At 38.3% G+C, this 16,662-nt stretch overlaps 1 protein-coding gene and 1 non-coding gene across 3 annotated transcripts in view; one reads left to right on the forward strand and one right to left on the reverse strand.

Annotated features, from left to right (window-relative positions):
- Positions 1–2,709: 2,709 nt before the first annotated feature.
- Positions 2,710–2,781, reverse strand: TRNAS-GGA (transfer RNA serine (anticodon GGA)). Its single transcript has one exon. It is a non-coding gene; the product is annotated as a tRNA-Ser (tRNA).
- Positions 2,782–7,781: 5,000 nt separating this feature from the next.
- Positions 7,782–16,662, forward strand: part of CLTC (clathrin heavy chain) — a 58,304-nt gene continuing 49,423 nt past the window's right edge. Inside the window, exon 1 of one of the 2 annotated variants that reach the window (XM_010990437.3) lies at positions 7,782–8,118. In XM_010990437.3, the coding sequence (XP_010988739.1) occupies positions 8,077–8,118 (42 nt within the window). In that variant the 5' untranslated portion in view covers positions 7,782–8,076. The remainder of the gene's footprint in view (positions 8,119–16,662) is intronic. The other variant, XM_010990438.3, reaches the window with a different exon arrangement.

Here is a 16,662-nt window from a genome sequence, read left to right on the forward strand (position 1 = left end):
GCTGGATTGTGTAGTAGTTCTATTTGTAATATTTTGAGGAACTTCTATACTGTTTTCCATAGTGGCTGTGCCAATTTACATTCCCACCAACAGTGTATGAGGGTTCCCTTTTCTCTACATTCTTGCCAACACTTATTTGTTGTCTTTCACATTTAACATTTTTGACATTTTTAAATAAGTTAGTCATTTTATAGAATGCCCACAATTTGTATTTCTCTAATGTTTCCTTATGGCTCTGCATTTTTGACTGGAATTTTGCATAAATGATACAGTATCTGTCCCAAGGCATCAAATCTGGAGGTACATCGTATTTGCCCCTTACTGCTATTATTAATTTTGATTACTTAGTTGGGATATTTGATTTTTTTCAATCTAGTTACTCTTATAATTAATAAGTAATTTGGGGGAAGGATACTTTGAGATTATGTGAACTAGCCTGTTCCTCATAAATTATTACCCTCTGGATTATATCATCAACTGATGGTTCTTACCTGAATCAGTTTTATTCTTATGGTTGCAAAATGGTGAGTTTTTTTTTCCCCAATTCTTTCCTATACAGTTGACCCTTGAACAACATGGGTTTGAACTGCACAGGTCCTCTTATACACAGATTTTTTCCAGTAGATATGTAATATAGTACTACATGATTCTCGGTTGATTGAATCCAAGGATACAGAACCATTGATACGGAGGGCTGACTGTAGAGATATACGAGGGTTTTGGACTGCTGGGGTAGGGGTGGACTCTCAACCACCTCATTGTTCAAGGGTCACCTGTATAGATTTGTTGGCATTATACTGTAAGCTTCCCTTGAAGAAGAATTTCCAATTAACACTTGGGTATTAGGAACAGCATAAGTCAAGACAGAGAATTGGAAAGCACAGGGCATATTTGAGAGGAGTGGCAAACGCTCTAGTTTATTTGGTGCATAAAGTGTATATATAGGCGAGTAATAGGTTGAAAATATTGGTTGATAATAGATTATGGAAGGCCTTCAAAGCCAAACTATGGATTTGGACTTACTTTGTACTATATATGAATTTACTGGAGGGGAATGACATCATTACATCTTTAAGGTAAGTGTGACAATGGTGTTGATAAGAATCGAATTCCATTGAGTGGGCTCTGAGATAAAGTATGAAAGGAATACTGCATCTCGTTAAGGATGTGGAAGGAGTCTTGGAGGAAAGGTAGTGGTTATGGAGATGTTTGTTCTTAAAAGAAGTGAAGATTCACCTTCAAATTACTAAATAAAACAAGTAATGAAGATGAATGTTACAGAAAAATGGACAAAGGACATGGTCAGTCATTTCATAAAAGGAAACATAAGTGGTCAATAAATAAGATACTGAATCTTACTAGTAATTCGGGACATGCAGTTGAAAATAAGTGAGATGCCATTCTTTTCCATCCAATTGGCAAAGTTAAAATGCCTGAGAAGTGTTGGTATAGGATAAATTGCTCATATTTTAGAGAACATTTTGGCAATATCTAATAAAATTGAAGATGTGAACAACCTGTGACCTAGCAAGCCCAACTTTAAAATTTATATCCTAGGAACTCCTTGAGACTATACAATATGTTCTGTTCCTCATAAAGCTTGACTCCCATAGATGTAGCATCAGTTGATGATTTATGTTAAATACAGCATTCATAAAACTGTTATGTACTTGCTTCTAATAGCAAAAAACTGGAAAAATATGTAAATAACTATCAATAGGGAAATGTTTGAATAAATTGTGATATGTTCTTATGGTTGAATTCTTTACAGCAGTGAAAGTGATCTTTGAGACTCCTGTTGCCTACTTACAAACTGCTCTGCAAGACAGATGAACCAGTTTGTATTCCTAACAGCAATGTAGTAAAGTACTATCTTATTGGAGCCTTGTGGCCCCTCAAAAATATTCTTGTTATTATAGACCCAAAAGGTGTCATTATTATGTTTATTTATTTAGATATTCAGCTCTTTTTTCTTAGTCCAAATTGTCTATAAGAAATGAAATTAACTGATTTGAATTTGATAAGGCCAGATGGTAAATATTTTAGGCTTTCAGGCCAGTCTCTATTGCAACTACTATGCTGTTGTTTGTTGTAGTATAAAAGCAGCCATAGATGATACGTAAACAAATGGATTGGCTGTTCTCCAATACAACTTTATGGACATTGAAATTTGAAGTTCTTACAATTTTCCCATGTCAGGAAATACTCTTTACCATTTGCACTTTATTCCAGAAAAGCTACTTTTCACATACCCATTCTAATTCACATTACTTCATTTGAAAGAAAAGACCTTTATTACATGAAATACTGAGATACTTTTGGTTTTTACTTTTTCTTTATAGAAGTGACAGGATTGAACATGTCAGAAATCAAAAAATTTAATTTGTAATCTTTATTCTCCCAAAGATTTTCGAAGCAATCTGTATTACTTCTTAGCTGTTCCTTTAATCTGAAAATGTGAATAATACAAAACTCTTATGAAGCTATTGAAGATTTTTTGAAGGACAGAATCATATTACTTGTCCAGATAAAAGCTAACATAATGTTTCTTAACCTAGTATTACTTGGTGCTCAGTTAAATCATAGGAAATAAAATGGGATAACCCCATATACAGCCTAGCATCCAGGTTGGTGCTTTCTGTATATGACAGGTATTTATAAATGATTGTTGTGCTAACTCCAGGTGTGACTACTATTTTTCCCCCATGATGGGCGCACTGGGGATTGAACCCAGGACTTTGTGCACTCCAACCACACACTCTACCACTGAGCTATACACCCTACCCCCACAGATGTGATTATTAACAACATAAGTTAGCCTAGGCTTCGAATTAAATAGGTAGCTATAGTCAATAAACGCTGTAATAGCTTAAGAAGTAGGGTAAATGGATTTTAACGTGAGTTTTTAAGGAAGAGTAGGACTTGGATTAGAACAAGAATGGAGACACTGTGTATGGATCAGGAGAGGAATCAGATAAACAATTGAAAGATGAACAGTGTCACCTTGAGAAGGGCTTTTTTGAGGTATTTTGAGGTTCCCAGTTCTGTAACTTGGGTTAACACTAAATAGGTCATATGCAGGATAATTTAAGTGCTAATCATTCTTGCAGCTAGAAACATTTGAGTCAGCCTGGACGGGAGGTTTTCTTTCATAGCGCGCAGCACTTTGAGACTGCCATGGTGTGCTAGTTGCCACTACTTCCGGTTCCTTTTCAAGAAATGGAATTTTTAAGGCCTCTGCAGTAATGAGCACAGTCTCATCTCCACATCTAATCTGATGGCTTAGCACGATGGTCCCAAAATACGGAGACAGTAAAGGACAGTCAGGTTATTTTCACCCTGTGGAAAGCTTTGTATTTGGTCGGCTTTACATATAGAGTGGCCTAAACTCAAGAGGCTTTTTCATGCCTCTTGGTGCTAACAGGGTTGGCTTAGAAAAGAAAAATAAAACTAAAATCAGTAAATTTGAGGTAGGCTTATATGAATGCTACATATTTTTCATTACTGGAGTGTTATGGAATGAAAAATAATTATGTGGTTTTGTATACTGTACGACATTAACTCACAGTTATTTGTAATATAAGCAACAAGGAGAAGGAAATAAATAGGTTTTGGGTTTGTTTTTTTTTTATCAGTCATGACACATTGAGGTAAGACATTTAAAAAGCAGTAAATTTCTAGTGTGTCCTAAATTTGGTACATATTCATATCAGGCTCCACAGTGATGAACCTGAGGCCTTTAAGATTCAGAATTGCTTTCCCCATATAAAAATATATTTTTAAAAGCCTTGTCAAAAGATTTTAACATTAATTTTTCATTGTTTATTCTGAAGTATTTGTTGACCAAGTAAATTATACTTTCTTGACTTTGTTATTACTGAATTAACCAAAACTTTATCAAATCTCAGTCCTCAATACTCTGTTCTGAGTTTACTACCATAACAAGGCTGCACAGGTGCATTGCTACTGGTAGAACTATCCCCGGAGTGTGACAGAATTTTAAGACTGTTTGAAGAACATCTTTGTGGGTCATGCCTTTCTTTAGAGACAGTAACTCCAGGAGGTGAAATGAGACAGTTCTACATATTTAGAAAGGGGTAAGAAAAGCTCATAACAATCATTCCCACACCTTGGCCTTCACGGCCGCTTCATTCTGTAGATCCTCTCAAGCTTCTTTTAACTTTCGTGTTTGGATGTGAAAGGAATGTTGTGACGTAGCATGTGACTGTTGATCAGTAGTGCTCTAACTCTCCTGGGTTTTTCTGTCCCCAGTGCTGTGTATCACTATATTTGAACCAACTTTCTTGAGATGACTTTTTAAGGTAATGTTATGAGCTACTTCATTCCTCTGATGGGATATGATTTAACCTTTAGAAGACATGGGAGGAGCCTGTATTATATGCTAGATTCCAGATTATATTCCCACAGGGCTGGTCTGTACTACTCACTTGGAACATGTTTGATCCTGACACAGAATAAAGATTCACTATAGATCTTACTGGTATCCATGATACATTATAAACTTGTCTATATAAAATTAGGTTTAGGACAAGCCTGAGCAGTGAGTGTTAACTGAGTATAAATTCAGGTCCATTTCATACCAAAATAAGGTCATGAAAAATTTTTTTCTTGCTTTGTAAATGTTCTTTTTGGGAGAGCTTTGCCTATATAATCAGTGCCCTTGTACCAGGCCAAAAAAAGTGGGTACTGTATGTTGACTGATACCTGAGCCACTTACTGGCCTTTGATATGCTCTTCATCTAATCCTGCTGGGATTCTTATCAGTGGCTGTAGGGGGCTGAGATGTTTCAAAGCTGCTGTTTAAATGGCAAAACCACTTAGCTTACTTAGGTGATGCTTAAGTATATCCCTCTTGGTTTCATTAAAATCTGAATTTTAAATATTTGGCACAATGGTTTAGGTTTTAAAGTTCTGCTTTACAATTAATCTCTTAATATTTGAGAAATATTTTTACCCTGTGGCTTTTGCAGTGCAGCCAACTCATGCTGTTTTCAAAAGGTCAAGTTAAAAGGCGGGGGGCCTTAAATCTGGGGTTGCTTGAAGATGAAAAACTACAGGAATCCTACAATGAAAAGTTATTCTGATGTGTCATTCCTGTTGGAGGTTTTATATATATAAAATAGTTCCTGGCAAAAAAAATAGAAAATTAGGGACACAATAAAGGTTTCTTGCACAGCTTCTGAGAAATTGGCACTCCTCAAAATAACAGACGAGCAATGCAGTTTTTGCTAATGACACTTGCTGTGACTCAGAGCAAGGACCTACTATTGAATAATCTGCTAAAAATACCTTCAAATTCAAAGAACTTGACCACTTGTTAACATGGATACCTTACTAAAACATTTTCTAAAACCAAAAGCTGGGATGATAATATATTTATACCAGTTGTCTTATTAAGACTTTGTCATACTTTGATAACCTAATACACCAGAAAACAAATGCTTTTTTTTTCTTTCGTCTCCTCTAGTTAAGGTAGTGCCTGCAAACAAAGCCATTCAGCTACTGCTCAGATAGCTGTTAACAGTGACTCAGCCTTTGGGGACTTCTAAACCAAAAATTGACAACCTTTTTGCCTGTGCCTATACCATTAGCAAGAACAGTGTACTACCATAAAATGCTATCATTACCTCAGCCAAAATGACTGATCTTTAAAAGGCACAGGTTTGGGGTTGTTTCTCATCTGGACCATTTTTTTTCTTGAAAAATTTTAGGTTTTTTGATTTGAAGGATACAGTGTTCAAAATGAGTTGTATGATAAATCTAAATTCTTTCCAAATGATTTCTGAAAATAATGCATTTATTAGATTTCTGTGTGTGATGACACAGAAGTCACTAACAGAATCTCAGCACTTTTGGTTAGATACTCCACACCAGATACCCAAATTAAAATCCATTGCTTTGGGGATTCTACGTGTATTTAAAATTACAGGTTTGTATGAAATTTCGACAGTTATTAATAAATTAAAAGAAAATTTTGCTGGTCTGTCCATGATACAGTTCTTGTATCCCAGATTCTGAGATTGGAAATGTAACTTTACTGCTTTTACTGTAATAAAACAATAACTCCTTTAGATTTTTAACTTAGAATTTGTCTACTTCCAAAAAAGATTCAAAGCAGTTACTATTAAACTGGTAATAGAAAGGTCGTTTCAAATGCTCTAGAATACAGAACACCTTCAAGTTTGTGGCTTAACAAAACATAATGAAATTTTGCCAAGCATACGTCTTCACTCTGAGGACATGGTGGCAAGGCTTTCCTTTGCAGAACAGTCTCTGCTCTCTTAACTGCCAAAGATTCTTCCCTCATCCTCAGTATGTGAGATACACTTCAGGAAAAAACATTAAAAGCAATTTTAATGATTGCTAAGCAAACTTCTCTAAGCAAAACTGCTTAACACACAAAATTACTGTTTTCCTAAGAGTTTTATGTTTAACTGAAAAGGGCACTAAAAATAATTATTGGGTACTTGAATTTTTCCTGAAGATCTTTCTGGAAAAACAATCACACCTCATAAGATGAAAGGCACAGAATGAAATTTTTTTGTCCTTTATTGTAATTTGTGTATTATGAAATATTATTACAGATTATACATTAGCAATAAAGTGGTGGCAAGGTTATCAATCGATAATGAATACCGTAGATACCTTAATGCTGTTAGAAGACACGATGCTTCAGCTTTGAAGAGCTTGCATTTCCAAATACTAATTTAATGCTGAGGTGGTCCCACCGAAATACACCACTAATAGTTAATCCCTTTCCCCAAGAGTATGCATTAGCCACACCGAGGAAACACCTTAAGGTTTTACAAACCATCTTTAACCTAATTATCTAAATCTTTGAGGCTCCTTAATTACTTGATATGTCTAAAAAAAATACTCCTGCTACAATTTTGTTCCTATTCTTTAGCGTATTTATGCTACTCAAATTCTTCAACACCAGATAAATTACTAAGCTAAACCCATATACAGTCCGCCAAAATGTCCGCAGAAACGTTAAGAAAGGCTAACACAAGGCCAGCGTGAGATACCTCACAAATGGCCTTCACTGTCCTAGGCCAACTGTCCATTATCCGAAGAGACTACTAGTTAGAATCCAAGCGTCAGCTTCTCCAACCGTCAGAGGGACGCGCGAAAGGGCAGAGGATTTTAAACGCCATTTCATTCCCCCTCCCTGGATGTAACACACCACCCACCACTTGAAACTAGGCGGGGGAGGAGCGCTGCAGCCGGCTGCCAAGAGCACCCTGCAGGGAGGCCGTTTCCCTGAGTCACGGAGAGGGCGGGAGGCTGGGCCCATCTGCCCACGCCACGTCCTCCTCCTTAGGGACTCGGTTTAGATAGGCAGGGCCCACAGGGGAAGGGGAGCAGCACCGCCATTCCTCAAGGCGGCCCACCAGCCAGCTCATTCCCAGGAGACGGTGCCTTTCCCTAGAACGCGCTCTGCATTCTGGCAGCAATCAGCCGACCTTTTCCGACCAGCATCACGTGCACCCGGATGTACGTGGGCGGGACATAAAGCGCCCACGGAAATGACGTTGGTCGCCCCTAGTCGCATGATGTGGCAAAATGCAAAAAAAAAAAAAAAAAGGTGGGGGGAGGGAAAAGCAGGCGGCTGGGGAAAGTGATGAGGCAAAAAAGTAGTCCCTTCGATTCCTCTATTTACCGTCGTGTCGCCGCAGTAAGCGAGGCCCTCAGCGCACTGCGACCCGAATTCCTGCGCTCCGCTGTACCGCGGCGCTCCGTGGAGGGGTACATAAGGCGGAGGGGGTGAGGTGACTTGGGCGGAGTTCTGTCGCCAGGATCCCTCCGCAGGGCTCAGCCGTTTCCGGAGTCTGCGCTGCGCCCGGTTCCGCCATTGCGGCTCTCCCGGACCCTGGAGCCTCCGCCCCCGACCTGAGCTCTTTCGTCTGCCTGCCAGTTTCCTGCGTCCCCGGAGACTATCCTGCTGAGCCCAGCCTCCCCCCTCCCCCTTCTCCTCCTCTCCCTTGGAGAGCCCGGGCAGCCACTGCCCCGTAGCCCCAGTGACAGGAGGAGACCGTACCCCCCGACAGCGCCATGGCCCAGATTCTGCCAATTCGTTTTCAGGAGCATCTCCAGGTGCGGCTGGCCCCGGGCTGATGAGGGCTGTGGAGAGAGGGAGGGAAGAGGGAGCAAGCTGGAGTCTGAGCCCAAGCGAAAAAGAGGCTCAGAGGTGGGGGGTGGGGGTATCGGTGCCTGGGGTAGATGGAGGATGGGGGCACTATCTTGGAAATCTTAAAGGGTTAAATGATGTGGGGCTTGGAGAGAAGGGACGAGAGTCGGGGTGCAAAGGGCAAGCGAGACCAGGCCTAGGTTTGAAGGCCTCTGTCTTCGCTTCCTGGATGACTGGAACTGCGCATACTAACCCTTCCACCCCCTGGTTCTGTTCAGTTCATTCATTTGGGTAGGTTGGGGGTAGAGGGGTTCTCATGCGTTTCTTCCGGAGCAAGAATTCTCATTCCTTAGGCCAGTGCAGGGCTGTCACCTCCCATTGCACGCTCTTCCCTTTCCCCCATCGTGTCTGCACCCAGGAGTTGTGGGGCGGGTGGGATGGGGAGGAGCAGTTTTTTTTCTTCCTCCCGCTGCGGCTCTCCACGGGAAAGGCACCTTCCCCTAAGGGTGCGGGGGACGGCAGTGGTTCGTCTCTTGCCTTCCCCAAGGCAAGAGGAACAGGGAAGGTCACTGAAGGCAAAGGAGGATAGAATGGGGGAACGTATTCCTCAGGGCGGTGGCAATCTTAGAGTGCGTGGGGTCAGGGTTCCTAGGGGGAACTCGCGTGTTTTTTTTCCCCCCGTTTTTTGATTTCTCTGGGAATGGTGCGGCTCTTATCCTCTCTTTGATTCTAGAAGCCAGAAAAGAGTTATCCAGAGGTTATCTTGGGGTCTGCTGGAGGTAGTTAACTTGGGCTGAGTACCTCCCTCAAGACTGCATGGAATTGAACGAGCCCTGGGGATAGAGCACACCTGTTCTGAGATATGCAAGGTTATTTGGTCTGCAATTGGCTTCCTTTAGTAGGTTCTAGAGTTCTTCCCGATGGTGCATTATCCTGTAGGCAACAGACTGTCTTATCTGGCATCATGCCCGTGGCGGGCCCAGGCAGGTGATCGTTGGAGGGTTTGACTGAATTAAGTCTTATGAGCTTCTGATTTTCCTAGTTCACCTATCTTGGTTTTACTTTGGCTGAAATAGTTTGTTCATAAAATACGCTTTCTTCCCAGTTACCTTCTTTAAAGAAGCCTGCCTCAGCTCAGTCATTTGAAGGGCTAATTTTGTAATGATAAAAGATGCCAGTGGTTTCACATGACACTAATATTAGTGACCTCTTGGACAATTTACCATTGAGGGCTGTTTTTATTTACTTTCTGTCATTGTTATGCATAAAGGATTCTTCTTAATAAAAAGGTTTAATTGGGGCTATCAGTAACATAATTTCATATTTTTTACAGGTATCACCTTTGCTTGCATCAGCAAGAACTTTCCTTTTAAGTCCTGAAATATAATGAATAATAAATCTTTACTCAAAAAATGAGTTAAGTAATGCACTTTCTTCAGTCATCTTTGGTTTTCAGATAACTCATCTGATGTAATAGAACACTTTTACAGAAAGTTAAAACGTTAAATGACAGAATGGACACAGGTTTTTGTTAATGCCCAAGACAAACTTTAATTGCTGTGGTTACAGTTCTGTTCAAGTGGGTAGTAAGTGAATGTGGAGGGTTAGGAAAATAGTATTCTTGAGGGTGAGGGGAAAACACACCCTTGTCCTCACACCAAAGTGCTTCTGGGGTATAATCTTTCTACAGACAAAAGTTTGTAAAATCATACACAAGAAAAGCGGTTACAGTTGCTGTTTACAAAGCAGAGGTATAGCCCACTGGTAAATCTTATTTCTTGACTAGTGGTGGTTTGAACAATAGTTTTCATTTCTATTAAAAAGGAGACAGGATTGTTAAATAATCCCAAAGATTGGACTCCAACCTTGTCACTAATTGAAGACAGATTTAATATGGGTCTGATTTCTAAGTGGTTCAGAGTTTTTGCAAATACTTGAAGCCATTTCCTTCTCAAATAATTTGAAGGGTATAAAGTACGTTAGCAAATAGACTTGAAGAATTCATTTATTTTTTGGAGTAGTATATATGCCATGCTTAAGCTTGCTATGGTGACTGTATACTCCAGCTGATGATTAATTGTGCAGAGCCCTGGTCACCGACCTCTTCCAGGATAACTCCTGACTCCTCATTTTTATCCCTTCCCTTTAAAAAAAAAAATGAATGATTATTTTAATTGGCATCTTAGGTCTTTGGCCTCTGAATCCCCGTCACTTTGCTAAGTAGCAGAAAACTTTCTGAAACACGATAAAAATTGGGAATAAGAATTAAGGAACTTTAGTGTAGAATTCACCTGTGAAGACTTCAAAAGGTGAACATAAATGATTTTATTTTATACCATGTAACTGCTTTGGCCAATGGAAGGATTTGTCATCAAGGCCTGGAACTACATCAAATTAATGTTAATATTTTAAGTTATGAAGGAATTTTTTCTTATTTTAGGATGTTTAGGCTAATAGCAATGAACAGATGAGTGCTTATTTGAGCAAGACTTTGCTAGAATTGTAGGTTCTGAAAAAAATCCTAAGCTACATATAGTGTTGCCTGTTATTCTCATTTCTTGGCTCATTAAGTATCTGTATGCCAGTTGACTCATTCCACTGTATTCCCAGGTTCTTTGGGTCTGCAGTTAATCTCCCCACCCTATTCTTTTCCCTTTGATCCATAAATACAGGCGTGGAATGTGTTGTGCATTGAATGGCAGGGGTTCTTGCTCTGTTTATTTTGACTTGCAAAGAGAAAGCAATGCCAAGTATTACTGGGATATGTTATATGCTTAACTATGCTGCCTGGAATTATGCTGCAGTCTTCTGTAGGAATAACTTCCAAGCTTAAGATGTATCAGGTTTTTGAGAATTTTCCTAATGGTCAATTTACTTAGCTTAAAGGGGTGTGGCTAATTCTAGTGAATGTGCTTTCACTCTGTTTTGGAAATAATTTGACATGGAATTGGTTTGTGTGTGTGTGTGTGTGTGTGTGTGTGTGTGTGTGTGTGTGTGTGTGTGTGTAGAACCACAGTCATTTTCATTTTGGACTGCAGTGAAATACATGATTTCAGGAACCTTAGCCTGTGATGTTTGAATTATATTTAACAATAACAAGATGTTTTTCTGTCAGTGTTAATGATGCATCTTTTCCTTTTTGAGAGTAACTGTCCAGTAGAACTTTCTTCCATGATGAAAATTTATCTGGCTACCTAGGCACATTGAGCACTTGAAATGTGCTAGTGTGACTGAGAAACTAAGTTTTTACTTTTATTTATTTTTAATTAATGTAAATATGAATAGCTATATGAAGCTGTGACTATGACATTGAGCTGCACAATTACAGGCCACACAGATGTGCTTTGTAAGAGTGAAGGTTTATTTGGCCACCCAAATTTATATGTTTAAAACACTTTGTTAGCAAAAATTAAAACATTCATAATTTGAAAGTGTTAGTTGAATACTGTCTTCTCTTTTGGGAAGCAGTGGTGATGAGCAGTGTCCAGTGAGTGGAAGGAGCAGCAGACTTCTATGAAAACTTGTGTCCTATGAATGTGACTGGGTGCTTTCAGGTCTTTACTTAATCCCTCCAGACATCCTTCTTAAACAGTTGAAAGTGAGACTTGAAGTGGTACCCAGGGGAACACTGTCAGAATGGGATTTTGAACCTGGGTCTTCTGATACTAAATATTTCAAAGAAAAAAAGTGATTGGCCTTAAGTTGCACAGGTCCTATTGTGGTTTTTTTTTCTGTTGGAGTCTACCCTGAAAAGTGATTGCTCTACTGGCTTAAAGTGTGATTAATGATGTGGTCTACTAGATAGATCAGGGGTTTGGAGGTTTTTGAGACCATTGCTGTTCAATAGAAAACTATGAGCCACAACTATAATTTTACATTTTCCAGTGGCCATAGTAAAAGTAAGAACAGGTGAAATGAACTTTAATGCTTTGTTTAGCTCAGTATACCCCACATGTTGTAATTTCAACATGTAATCAGTATAAAATTTTCAGATGGGATATTTTACATTCTTTTTTGGGGGGGTACTGAATTTTCAAAATCTGATGTGTATTTTGTACTTAGAGCACATCTCAATTCAAGCCCTATTTTCATTGGATATATTTGATCAGTATTTAACTTTCATAAAATTTACAGTTGGAAAAGCAAATTTGCATATGTAGGTTGTTCCAGACATACTTAAGTTTTCCATAATTGGATCGACTATCAGTTACTACTTTAAGATTTAAAATAATTCAGTCACAGTAACCACGTTTCATGTGCTCGGAACCACATGTGGCTTGTGAAATGTGGCTACAGTGTTGGAGAAAGCAAGTTAAGACTAACCCCTTGCTCCTTTTTCTCTGTAAAATAGGTATGCTGCCTTACAAAGTCACTGTGAAGGTCTGAGACGGTGTATGTGAAAGTACTTGGTGTAGCTCTTGAGGAATATTCATTGTTAACCATATAATTTTTGTCCAGTACGTTTTATTCAGGTACCTCTCAACCAATGACACAGCATTTTATTTGCAGACCTAAGACCTAGATATTTATGATTTATAAATATTTGGTACTGACCTGAGATTTGAGTACTTACTATTTATCAACAATTGTGTTAGACTAGGGACAGTGGTAACAAGACTGCAGATTGCATTTGTGCTTGTGTTGATTAGTTGGCAAAGGCTGTCCACACATAATTGGAACCTTGGATGTTATTGAATGTTAGAGAATGTGCAGAATTCAAGATAAACATTCATATAACACAAAATTGATCCTGTTCTGAAACTGCCCAAAAGAAAGAAATTTTTAAATTAATCTTTTATTATAACCCGTGAGTGCTCACATGTGCCATTGGTTCATTTTTAATTAGTATTCTTTGTTCAGATATATTTGAGAATCCTGATAAATCACATCTGATACCTACATAGAATGTCAGCCAGGCTTTTGTTAGTGTTACTATTATGGCTGTCCCTCTATAAGATGGTAGCGCTGAAGCGAATGTTCTCACTTAGATAGGAAATGAGTTCATAGCTGATGTTTTTGTCCTGTATATTAGAATGAGGCTAGTTCTTTAAATTTATTTACTACATACATGCCATGCAGAATCTACTTTATGAAATCAAATTGTAAGCCATAGCAAAGTTTACAGCTCTACATGTCTTTTTTTTTCCTTCCCCTCTTGGCCAAGTGCCTGAGGCTAATGCTCTTAACTCAAGGGATGGCAGGAAGCTTGGATTGGAATGTATTATGCAAAACCCATCTGTCATACTTGTATTTTTTTGTCTCTCCTTTTGTTATGAAAGACATAATTTAAGGTATTTTATCCTAGTTTAGAGGGAATTACTATTCATTTTAATAGTCCGGGGGAGGGTATAGCTCAAGTGGTAGAGTGCATGTTTAGCATGCTTGAGGTTCTGGGTTCAATCCTCCATCAAAAAACTAAATAAATAAAGAAACCTAATTACCTCCCCCTGCAAAAAACAAAAAACAAAAAACAAAAAAAACTAAGGAAAACAAAGGACAATCACATAAAAAAAGATAAGTAAACATCTTAATATCCTGAAATCTACAAAAGATGAAATTAAATTGACCATTACAGCTATTTGAGCACCTACTGTGTGCCAAGAACTCTGCTAAGTATTTTATGTTCATGTTCTCATTTAATTAGCAAAAACATCCCGTCAGGTAGGTAGGGTTAGCCTTATTTTGCAAAAGGGGAAGCCGAAGTTCACAGCAGTTAACCTGTAGAGTCACACAGCTAGTGAGTGGGTAGTCACACTTTATAACACTTGCTCTTCTTTCAGTGTGGCACATGGCCTCGTTTGGTGAATGATCTGTAAAATGTGTGTGTGTGTGTTGTGGTGTATATTCTACTAGTATTTAGTTTCTAGCTCTGTAGTTTTTATATTATGAGAAATGTAGGGGGCCAGTGAACCTACATCTGATTTTCTATGCCTTAAATGGTTATTTAGATGATGTTTTTAAAGAGCTTTGTCCAGGTTCCCACTAGAAAATTGTGCAGAATGATTGGGATCATGTTAACTTGTAATTACCTAGATTATCTATATCCCTCTCATAAGGCTGAATGTCTCGAATTTCTCTTAGACTTTTCCTTAATGACAAGAGAGTGTATGTGTTCCAGTCTGAAGTCACTTGTGAAAGCAGGAAAGTTCTGCTTTCTATTTTACTATTTTCATGTTTTTGTGTTTATACTAATGTAAAACTTGAATAGAACCCAAGGAAGACAATTGAGCATGGGGTGGGGGGAAGAGGAAGGTGGAAGTAGAACATGCTCCCTCAGTTTAAATAGCATAACCATAGAGGGGAAAATGGATACAAATTTGTAGGACTGTGCTTTGGAGGCAGAACTGCCAGTAATATTAGGACTTCCTGTCTGAATCATTGGGTAATTGAGAAATTTTAAGTTCTGAAGTAAAGCAGATTTAAAGCTTACTTTTGAAAGAATGGGAACTGAGTCCATTAAAGCCATTTTGTCACATTAAAAATTTTAAATTCTGCAGTGTGTTATTGTGGGAAAATGTCTCAGATGTTTGATTGAAGCTGTATCTTTTTATCTTTTCTCAACTTCCTCATTTATTATATAATTAATACTTTCTGTACAGTTGTAATGTTAGACTATAGTATGTATTTGTGGTTATATCATAATAGTTGGCCCACATAGACACTCAGATAATTAGTTCTTGGCCCCTATGCTGGAGGGGAATCTCTATCCAGTTGAGTTGAACAAATGTTATGCTACAGGGAAAAACTACCTTACCCAGGTATTGAAGCCAAGATCTTGGAATTACACCAGACTTTGTCCTCGTTTTCTATGTCTAGTCCATTTCGGGAGTAGGGAAGGGAAGAACTGTGGGTCCTGGGGATTGCAGTTTTTAATGACCTCTGTCTATTGAAACTGTGGGAATCATAATAGATGAAAAATGGGAATTGGGTTGAGAGTTCCTTTCATCTGTTTCTGACTAGTTTCTCATCTGAGAAAGGGCTTAAAAACCACCAAAGTGGACAGAGTGAAGCCAGAGACTATCCATATATGCTAAGCTTAGCAAACAGCTGACTTTGGGTAGATCTCATTATTTGAGAATTAATAATTAGGGGGAAAAAACCTTTAGGGACAACATGGTCTACAAAATCCATCTCTTTCTACACTCTACAATACCCTACATTCTCTCCTATGCAAATCTAAGGCAGGTTTCTTTTCTTTTCCTTTTTTTTTTTTTTAACCATAAAATATTCCTCAGGAACTGAGTGTCCATATTACTGAGTCCTTTCATAGTTATTTCTGTTTGAATTGAGTGCTACAACAATGTTCAGTGAAGGCTACCATGGGCTTGAAACCAGCTGGATTGGTACGAGGTAAATTTAACACATCTAATAATTATTTCTCTCTGTATGGCCTCAATTACAACTGTTGGATGTTGTAAGCAAACATTTTAAATATCATTCAAATATCAGTCCATTAGGGATGTATTTCTGGAGATTATAATCCAAAAACCAACTGTAAAACTAACTCTCCTAATACAGAAATAGAAATTTGAGGCCTTTTTTAAAATTCCCATGATTACACCAGAATGGATATTTAAAAAGCACTTTGATAGAATGGAGATGACTTTCCACTGCTAATGAAGACATGTATGATGTAAAAAATGTACTTGAAGAGTTTGAAATGGTTTCTGAAATGTGAAGAGTAGAAAAACATTTCAAAGTGAATTATTTTTAAAGATGTCTATATAAACTACGTCAAATGACTACTTGAATTATACATTAAGTATATCTAATCCCTAAGAGTTCACAATTTAACAAGACCAGAAGCCTTTTTAAATTAAGATAAAATTGATATAATTTAAAATTAACCATTTTAAAGTGAACAATTTAGTGGTATTTAGTATATTCACAGTGTTTTGTGACCATCACCAGTTTCTAGTCCCAAAAGATTTCATTACCCCAAAAGGAAACCCCGTATCCATTAAGCAGTCTCTTTCCTGCCTCCTCCCATCCCCTGGCAACTACACTAATGTGCTCTCTGTCTCTGTGAATTTACCTATTCCTTCTAAATGGAATTGTACAACATGTGACCTTTTGTGTCTAACTTCCTTCATTAAGCCTCCTGTTTGGGGTTTATCCGTATTGTGGTATGTATCAATACTTCATTCCTTAGTGGCAGAATAATACTCCGTTGACTGGATATACCACATTTTATTTGTCCTTTCATGTATTGATGAACATTTGGCTTCTTTCCACCTGGGGGTATTGTGAATAGTGCTGCCATGAACAATAATGTACAGGTTTTTTTGAATACCTGTTTTCAGTTCTTTGGGATATATACTGAGAAGTAGAATTGTTGGGTCATGTGGTAATTCTATATTTTAACTTTTTTAGGGACTGCCCTACTATTTCACAGCAGCTGTACCATTTTACATCCCCACCAACAATGTATGAGAGTTCCAGTATTTCCACATTCTCTCCAACAGTTGTCAAACACTTTTTTGGATGTCCAGGGAGTAGTCTGTTTGGGA

This window comes from Camelus dromedarius, chromosome 16, assembly GCF_036321535.1.
Source record: "Camelus dromedarius isolate mCamDro1 chromosome 16, mCamDro1.pat, whole genome shotgun sequence".
Lineage (NCBI taxonomy): Eukaryota > Metazoa > Chordata > Mammalia > Artiodactyla > Camelidae > Camelus > Camelus dromedarius.